Genomic DNA, 9776 nt, shown 5'->3' with positions numbered 1-9776 from the left:
ACATCAACACTGTTTTGCCCCAAACGCGAACCTAACCCATCCAGCGGAGAAAGAGAGAGATCCTCAAACTCAAATATTTCTGCCAACCCTTTGCGCCAATCAAAGACCCCACACACACTCTCTCTCTCTCTCTCCCTCCCTTAAACCCACCCCTCTCCTCTTGCCATGCCAGCCTCTCCTTCAGGTTTTCATTCATTCCTCTCTAAAACCCTCACTCCCTCAATGCCAACCCTACGCTTCCAATTCCCGCAATTTCTCCTCTCATCACAACTATTCTCTCAATTTCTCTTTTCGTTGCTTTTTTTTTTTTTTGGCAGAGAACCGAACCAGATGGAGGAAGCGCAAGAGAGATTCGCAAATCAGCCGGCGCCACCAGAAGCACGAGGAGGAGGACGACGACGACGACGAAAACCCCAATGCGGAGGAAGACCTCGCCGAACGCGACTACGATTCGGAGGACCAAACGCACCACAACCACCCTAATTCGCAACCTCACGTGGAGACGGAGGTCCTCTCCGACCACGGCGTTCAGATTTCGCAGTTCCCGGCGGTGATAAAGCGCTCCGTGAACCGCCCTCACTCCTCCGTCACCGCAATTGTTGCTCTGGAGCGTGCCCTCGAGTCCGGAGAGAACAAGGCTCCAAGCGCTCTCGCTGCTCCGGTTCTCGAAAACGTGTCTCACGGCCAGCTTCAAGCGCTGTCGTCTGTTCCCTCTGATAGCTTTGCTTTCGACGGTGATTCCTCTTTTGTCATCACTCCCCCTCCCATTTTGGAAGGTCGTGGCGTTGTTAAGCGCTATGGAACTAAGGCTCTTGTAGTTCCAATGCATTCAGGTGAATTGAATTTCCATCTTGTGTTTGTTTTGCTTCAGTTTCGTGTTTCAGGTTTGGACACTTTGAGTTGATGTTTAATTTTGGTGTGGGGTTTATATGAGCAGATTGGTTTTCGCCTGCCACGGTGCACAGGTTGGAGAGGCAAGTGGTGCCGCATTTCTTTTCAGGGAAGTCGCCGGATCATACTCCGGAGAAGTACATGGAGTGTAGGAACTGCATTGTTGCCTTGCACATGGAGGACCCAGGGAAGAGGATTACGGTTTCTGATTGCAAGGGTTTGTTGGCTGGGGTTAATGTTGAAGATTTGACTCGGATTGTTAGGTTCCTTGATCATTGGGGAATTATTAATTACTGTGTTCAGATGCCGAGTCATGAGTCTCCCAATGCTGTGTCTTGCCTAAGGGAGGAGACGAGTGGAGAGGTCCGTGTACCATCGGAGGCTTTGAAATCTATAGACAGTTTGATCAAATTTGACAAGCCCAACTGTAAACTGAAAGCAGACGAAATTTATTCGTCGTTGTCTGCACATAGTGCCGATGTCTTAGATCTGGAGGACAGAATAAGAGAGCATCTATCAGAGAATCACTGCAATTATTGTTCTTGTCCTCTTCCTGTTGTATACTATCAGTCTCAAAAAGAGGTACACCGGTTTTTTGTTTCTAATTTAATATTATATCATGGTCCTATGGCTGTCTATTGCTTTCATATTATGGATAATCATGGTCTGGATGAAAGTATGAATAGGAAGGGCTTCCGTTATTCAATAACACTGGTTTTTTGTTTATAATTGAATATTATATCATGGCCCTATGGCTGTCTATTGCTTTCATCATATGGATAATGATGGTCTGGATGAAAGTATGAATAGGAAGGGCTTCAGTTATTGAATAACACCATATGACCACCTTGCATGAGTATGGAGAGCTACCCTAGCATTTAGCATTCAATGCATATAGTTGTTGGAGACGATGAACTTCTTTAGTTGAAAGATTATTTATTGCACTAAGTCTGGTTTCTCCATTTCTAGAAAAATCTATCCCCTCCACTGCCCTTAAAACTGGTTACTGTAAATTTGTAGAGGGAAAACATACTACGCAGATTATTTGTTATTACCTCTTGAATCTTTTTGTTTGTTTATCATGCTTGCTTAGTATTATGAAAGGGACTTCTAAGTAGTCAGTAGGAAAATTCTAAATTGGTTAGATTGTTGTCATTGTAATTATGTGGAAGTTTATTAATTAATTTACAGGAAAAATCACTGATGTAAACTATTTTTAGTGATAGGATCAATGCATCATACAGACTTATTGGAATACTAGGGTTTTTATTGTCTTAGGAGTCTCATTAATTATTATGTTAGTAGTATATTAGGTTATCTGGTTGAGCTTGTACTAATTATACCACTATATTAGTACTTGGCCTAGAATGGTAATATAAAAGTATTTGGTTGTTGTTCTTGAAGCGTCTTCTAGATTATGTGGTTTACATGTACCTCTATATTTGTAACAAGTTGATGCTTACTAGCCAAATATTAACTTGAGGGAGTGTTAAAATATTATTATTCATACTATTCAGATAAAGGAATTTCCCCCATCTATTCATAAAATTGATACAAGAGCCATTACCCAACTCCAATTAGACCTAAAATGGGATTATACATACATAATAACAAACAACATAAAAAACTTTTTCCTAGGCTTCCTGCTCTGTTTTGGATGAGATTTATTAAAAGATATATGTTGAGAGAAATAGAAGATGGGCTTATGTGGGAAAGGAAAAGCAAGGGTTTATGCTTTAGGTGTGGAGAAAAGTTCCATCCCTTAGATCAATGTGCAGAGAAACAATTAAGATTGGTAATTTGGGGAGATAGTTAAGCCCCAAACAAAGATGGAGAAGTAAGTAATTGTCAATGAAGTAGATAAAGATAGTGTGGAAAAACTAGTTTCCAACTTTCAGCCTTGGGGAAGGCTGATTTTTCAGCAGGCAGTAATGATAGGAACTGATAGTCAGGGGCAGTTATGGCAGTTATGTGTAGAACATGCTTTTGAAATCAGTTCTGTATTAGAAACTCCAAGATGACAGTTATGTGTAGAGAATAACTGCTAGCAATTAGTTTTGTATTATAAACTGCAGGATGGCAGTTATGTGTAGAAAATAATTGCTGGTATGGTAGTTATATATTAGGAGTATATACCTGATAGTAGGTTGTGTAATTGGGTGTGAAGTTATCTAATAGTAGAAGTATATCTCTGTGGGAGACTTCGGTCTCTGGGACAGCAAGTGTATTTCTGTATTTGTGTAATAGGAGACTTTGTCTCTGGGACAGCAAGTATTTTGCAGTATTGTGTGTGATTTCAGCTTTCAATATTATCTTTTATTACTTTTATGAATTGATGTTCCATCAACCTGCACTCTGCATTTTACTTCAGTCCTCAACCCCCGAAGAAATACCTCAAGAGAAGTTCCTTTGAGATCTCCAATGCTTGTGCCACCAAAATTTCATATTCTCAGATATACTCATCAACCAATGCTTTGTTGCAGAATACTTAACCTCTCATATATACACTGCCTACATTTCTTTCTCTGAATCTTTGAATCAATGCTTGTATCAGTCCTTTCCAGGTCAAGTTTGGCATTTTATTCCTCAAAATATGGAACCAGTGTACTGCACTACTGCTAAACCTTCCATGCTAACAAATGTGAGCTGCACCTTTGCTGTCAGCTTGATCCTCTGTACCTCAAAGAATTTCTACTCGCAAGCAATCCACCCCATTGGGTTGCTGCCTCTGAAATTAGGCAAGTGGACTTTTCTTTCCCAAGACTGGCATTCATTGACAAAGTATACGGAATTGCCATCCTATTGTGCATCTGCCCTTTGCTTATTCAGATGCAGATTTGACATCTCTTTACGGGTTGTTCCTTCCCTTCTATTCCTCTACCTCAGGCTAATTTCCTGTTTCTTCATCCACATATTCAACAGTTGCCAAAATATTTCTATATCATCCATATTATTCCAGATTTCTGCCTCATATGCATCCAATAATCACATTCCATGGCCACTGATTGTCTTCAAAACTCCACCAAATTCTCTAATGATTCTACCCTCTATCCCATTGCTTCCCCGGTAAGAGATCTAGCAGGTCAAACTAAATTATTATTTATCACAAACCCCAAAAATGAGATGTAAAAGAGTACTGAGAAAACAGAGAACAGAGAAAGTGATAGAATGCTTTTGTGATGTAGACAGTACGACAATCAGAAAAGCAGAGAATTCTCCTTCTAAGGTTTACCTGCTCAGTTCTTTAAAATAACAATTCAGAATGAATCCTATAAACTATTTAACCAATTTTGTAACAGCTTTACCACTCTATGGCACCTATCTAATCTATAACTACTTTAACTGCTTTGCCTCAACTTCTTTCATTCTTGTAACTTGGGACCCTTCATACTCTATTACATTTGTTGCTGTTATTACTTGTTTCTTGAAATTAAGTTGTATTGAGACTGGAATGGAGCATCTGTCTTTTAGCCATTATACTGACTGATGTGATGATTGATCTGACAGCTGGGAAATGGTTACTATTTTGAGTGTGTGACAGTCTGCGTGCTTGATTAAAGCTGACTATTTAAAGTTTTAAGCAAAACTAATGTTATATGTTAACTGTTTCTTTACCTGATTTGTAGTACTAAAAAATTGTAAACTATGGGCGCATTATATGACCCTTCTCTCAACTAAGCAGGCTGTGATTAATTTTGAACACCCCTTGCATCATATGTAATTAGCATCTCTTGTTACAGGTTGATATTTTACTCTGCACTGATTGCTTTCATGATGGGAGATTTGTCATTGGTCATTCAAGTATAGATTTTGTAAGGGTGGATTCGACTAGGGATTATGGTGAACTAGATGGGGATAGTTGGACTGATCAAGAAACTTTGCTGCTTCTTGAAGCAATGGAGATTTACAATGAGAATTGGAATGAAATTGCTGAGCATGTTGGTACCAAGTCAAAAGCACAATGCATTCTTCATTTTCTCCGTCTACCCATGGAAGATGGAAAATTGGAAAATATTAACGTTCCAAGCATGTCTTTGTCATCCAATGCAATAAATAGAGATCATAGTGGAAGACTGCATTGTTACTCAAATGGAGATACTGCAGGTATATCTTATGCATTTAAATCAACTTGCTGTTATATGCTTTTGATTTGGTAATTGGTATCAATGCTGTTACAGGAACTGTCCATCAAACCAGAGATTCTGACAATCGGCTTCCTTTTGCAAATTCTGGAAATCCTGTTATGGCTTTGGTGGGTGACTGCTAATAATATGCCTAAGTTATTTTTCAATCAAGAGATGCAATTGAAAACATGTATCAGCCCAGGATGTGGTTATAGTACGGCACCTAACATTGTGTCCCTAACTAATTTATTCATGTTTATTTATAAAAAAATTTATAAACAAAACTTGTTTCTTCAAGTTACATTGCCTCTCTTTGGCGGAGCCAGTTTATTGATCACCACACTTTACTAACAAAAGCATAAAGGGGTGATGTGCTGACCAAGAGATTGTATCTAGACACCATATCAGTTTCACAACAAATTAAACTCTCTTTTATATATTCTGCAGTTCTTTTGATGAGATTCTTACACGTTTGGTTTTGGTTGGTGCATTCCAAAGGTTGCCTTTTTAGCTTCTGCGGTTGGACCAAGAGTAGCTGCTTCTTGTGCTCATGCAGCATTAGCAGTATTGTCAGAGGATAATTCTGGCAGCACGTCACAAATGGAAGCACCGGGACATGATAATAGGTGAGTATGCTTGTCATTGTTTTTGTACATTCTATCTTCTGCTTGTGCTCCCTTTTTTTTTTTTAATTTGTTCTTTTATTTATTAAAAAAATCTTATACAGTGGAACTGAACCTTACATAAAACTCCCACAAAAGAAAAAAAAAGCAAAGGAAAGAGAACATTAGTTTGTGTCTTTATCCTGTTCCTATAGTAGAATGGTATGGTGGGTAGAATGGGAAAGTTAAGCTCAACTTGAACTGTCGTTTTTTTATAGTTGCTAGTTTATGAATTTTGTACTAAATTAATACTTTTCACATATGTAGGACAAATTCAGAAAACATACATTGTCGAGATGGTGGCCCTCATGGAGAAACAGCAGTTTCAAATAATCATAATGGTCAGTTATGGTTGCTGCTTTTTTGTTACAACCTTTTACCGTAGCCTCTAATAAAACCCAATATGTAATTTTCTTTTTGAGAAATGCTTCTTTTGATTTCAGAGGATAAGGCAAAGGTGCGTGGTTCATGGGGTCTGAATGAGGGTAGGATAACCCCACTCTCTGCTGAGAAAGTTAAAGATGCGGCTAAAGCAGGCCTTTCTGCTGCAGCAATGAAAGCAAAATTATTTGCCGATCATGAAGAACGTGAAATTCAGAGGTTATGTGCTAATATAGTTAATCATCAGGTATCACTGTTGTTTTTTGACATCAATTCCAGTTGATTAAACTAAAATATCAAATATAGTTTATTTCTCGTGTCCATTTCTATCTGGATGGTATGCATTTATTTGTAAAAACAAGTTAAACGTTTTTCTACAGAATAAAATAAATTAAGTAATTGGAGCGTACTTAAAATCAGGTGCAGAGCTAGTATTTTGATGTGTTTAACTTGTGTTAGTGGCTTGCTGTTATTGACAGCTGAAAAGATTGGAATTGAAGCTGAAACAGTTTGCAGAAATTGAAACATTGTTGATGAAAGAATGCGAACAACTGGAGAGAACAAAGCAAAGGTGTGCTGCTGATCGGTCCCGCATAATGTCAGCACGTCTTGGAACTGTAGGAGCCACACCCACAATGAATGCATCGGGTGTTGGTCCCTCAATGGCTAGTAATGGCAACAATAGGCAACAGATGATCTCTGCTTCTTCTTCACAGCCCAGCGTCTCAGGGTATGGCAACAACCAACCAGTTCATCCACATATGTCCTTTGCCCCACGACCTTCAATGTTTGGGTTGGGGCAAAGATTGCCCCTATCTATGATACAACAATCACAACCAGCTTCTTCAACTGCCATGTTCAATGCCCCTAGTAATGTGCAGCCCACTACCAATCATCCATTGTTGAGGTCTGTATCGGGAACTAACTCTGGTTTAGGTTAAATAGGGGAGTAGATTTAAGTTTTGAAACTTGAAAGGTGTAACTGTATTTGGTAATTGATTTCAGAAGTGAAGAGGAAGTTAGGTGGATATGCCGAGGAAGTTATTTAGTCTGTAGAGCCTGTAATTGGTTGCAGTTGATTGTGAAACTGTTGCTTAAAGGAAATAAGTAGCATTTGATGTTCCATAGTTCCTTCTTCTTTCTTTCTTGTGGTCTTTAGGTATCTTGAAAATAGATTCAGTGGCCCAAATCTTGCTTGTTAGATTGCACTAAAACTACTTGGATGAATATGGACCTCGCTATGTGACTTTTGTCTTTACTGCTCTTGGAGGCTGTATTCTGGATTTGGCTAGTATCCAGCGTATGAAAATCGAAACAATTTGAAAGTCATGTCCTGTATTTAAAAATCCAAAAAAAGTTTCACTTGGAATAAAATAATGAAACATCACGCATGGGGAGGAAATTTAGATGAAATAAACATAATTCTATCGAAAATGGTTGCAAAACAATGAGTACAGAAACAGAATGCAATATTTTTATAAGTTGTACCTTCGATGGTTTTTTTATATATATATATATATAGATTGTACCTTCGATGGTTTTTTTTTATATATATATATATATAGATTGTACCTTCGATGTTAATGTGGATAAATTGATATGACCATGACTAGTATGCGTGAGTGGAATAGGTTCTGCACCATACGAAACAACTATGGACCCTTCGATGTCAAGTTTTTTTGAGATTATGATAGTACTTCCTACACTAAAGAAAATATTTTTCTTTCTTTCTCTCTCACAACTCTTTCCTTTCTCGTGAACTGGTGGGCTTGCGGTCTTCATTGAGGCTATTGGCGTCGATACGTTCATTGCCACTACAGTGATAAGTTGCCGCTCAATTCATCATCTCTTCCGATTCCCTCTGATCTAGCTTCCTTTGAATCAGCCCCATCGCGTAACCTACCTGGAACCAAACACTTGGAGCCCATCATAAAAATCAATTATTTTTTCCCTCTTGTTTTGTTGCTTTTGCTTATGTTCTATAGTGTAACATTGTCTTCTCCGGGGACGAGACTTACAGGCGATGGGAGATCGGAGGCTGGCAGTTTGGCCATCGACACGAACAACATGCATTCTTGTCATCTAGATCTGATATTGATCTTGCATTTCGAATTGTGCTTTTTGTAATGCAATTTGGTTCTAGAAAAGATTTGCAAACTTGATGCTACAACCTAGAAACATTTGGATTTTTCACTGTAGATGAGAGCTTGGCCGTTGTAGGTGACAGTGCTAATGGGGAAGAAGGAAACGAAAAAAAAAAAAATTAAGGTTAAGACGAAAAAGAGAAGTAAAAATGATAAAAGAAAAATTAAAATACAACAAAAAATCTGGACCAACATTTTAGAATGGTGTCAATACAATTTCGACTTGCGCAGCACCGCGGCGGAGGAGGACACCAGCGAAGAGCACAGTTCTTGGGTTGTGGTTGGTGGTGGGAGAAAAGAATGGTGTATTGGGATTTGGAAGGAAACAGAAAGAATCACAAAGGGTGTCGGAAGTTTTTTTTTTTTTTTTTCAGTGTTTGGTAAACCAAGATTTATCTTAGTTGTTGAATATAAAAATTTCATATCTAACTAACTAGCTTGTGTAAATTGACAAAACTACTTAAGGTCTTATTATTAAAAAAGGGTGGCGTAAGCTGAACTCCTTCCTTACTTGGGCATTTTTTTGGGAAACGACAAAAGGTACACACTTGTGCAGATGGGGCACTACTCAAGCAGAAACTATAACCACTACAAGCCCCCAAACTTAGTATCGTCTTCAACCAATAATTCAGAATCAGCCATCATCTCTCGAAAATGACTTAAAAAGCAAATGTGAAAGTTTGTGGTTTATTGATAAAATAAAACATCTTCATGGTGGCAATTGCTTCCTGCATTCCATAGAAAACTCGAATGGTAAAAAATAACCTAGGCTGCTTCGTTTTTTTTATCTAGTTATCATTTCAGATTGGAAAATCTGAAATAGACAAAAAATTTAAGCACTTTCGGATTATATATTCAGGAATTATATGTGCATAATTTAAGGATAAAGTTTATGCAGCCAGTTAGCAAGAGAGATAAAGTTTATAGATTATTTGGAATAAAAGAAAATTTTAAAATATCTATTTGTAAAAAGGATAAAGTTAAGGAAACAAATGACATGCTTGATTTAGATTCACTTCTAGCATAATTGATTAAAAATTACAGTAGGAGTGAAACAATAAATAATTATTTCAGTTTTTATATGGTGTCACCATGATTTTATGAACTAAAATCAATTCTTATTTTTTTTTATTGTATAAGCAATTCTTACTTTTTATCCAAACATACTATGAATACTTTTTCCATATATTTTTTTTTCTTATGTTTTCTTAGAGTTTGAATTAGGGGAAAGATTTATGTTTGAATTACTTTTTTATCATTGTGTTTTCTGATTATGTTTTCCTGATGTTAAATTTTATTATTTATAATTAATTTAGTTATATGTAGTTATTTCTGTAAAAAAAACTTAATTTAGGTATATACTTATATTTTAAAGTTTATTAATCACAATTTTATCTATACATACAAAATAAAATCTCAAATTTATCTATCACTATAACAGATTATTTGGTTTGACTACTTTTTTTTTATTTTCAAAACTAAAATATATTTGATTAAATTTAACCCTATGTTTGGCAAAGAGGAAATAAAATTTTGAAATTTAAATTGGAGAAAATTGGAAAGGAAATTTTTTT

At 37.0% G+C, this 9776-nt stretch overlaps 1 protein-coding gene and 1 long non-coding RNA gene across 2 annotated transcripts; one reads left to right on the top strand and one right to left on the bottom strand.

Moving 5' to 3' along the window:
* Window positions 1-7196, top strand: LOC114410394 (SWI/SNF complex subunit SWI3C-like). Its single transcript, XM_028374331.1, has 9 exons — window positions 1-184; window positions 318-833; window positions 938-1473; window positions 4632-4995; window positions 5070-5143; window positions 5514-5641; window positions 5945-6018; window positions 6121-6305; window positions 6538-7196. Exons 1-9 carry the CDS (start codon window positions 166-168, stop codon window positions 6997-6999), a joined length of 2358 nt encoding a protein of 785 aa, XP_028230132.1. The 5' UTR covers window positions 1-165; the 3' UTR covers window positions 7000-7196.
* Window positions 7197-7277: 81 nt separating this feature from the next.
* Window positions 7278-8805, bottom strand: LOC114410398. Its single transcript, XR_003666293.1, has 3 exons — window positions 8396-8805; window positions 7631-8287; window positions 7278-7391 (listed from the first exon to the last, which is right to left on the bottom strand). It is a non-coding gene; the product is annotated as an uncharacterized LOC114410398 (long non-coding RNA).
* Between the last annotated feature and the right edge of the window lie 971 nt (window positions 8806-9776).

This window comes from Glycine soja, chromosome 4 (genome assembly GCF_004193775.1).
Source record: "Glycine soja cultivar W05 chromosome 4, ASM419377v2, whole genome shotgun sequence".
NCBI lineage: Eukaryota > Viridiplantae > Streptophyta > Magnoliopsida > Fabales > Fabaceae > Glycine > Glycine soja.
This window is presented reverse-complemented; position numbering and strand designations above follow the sequence as displayed.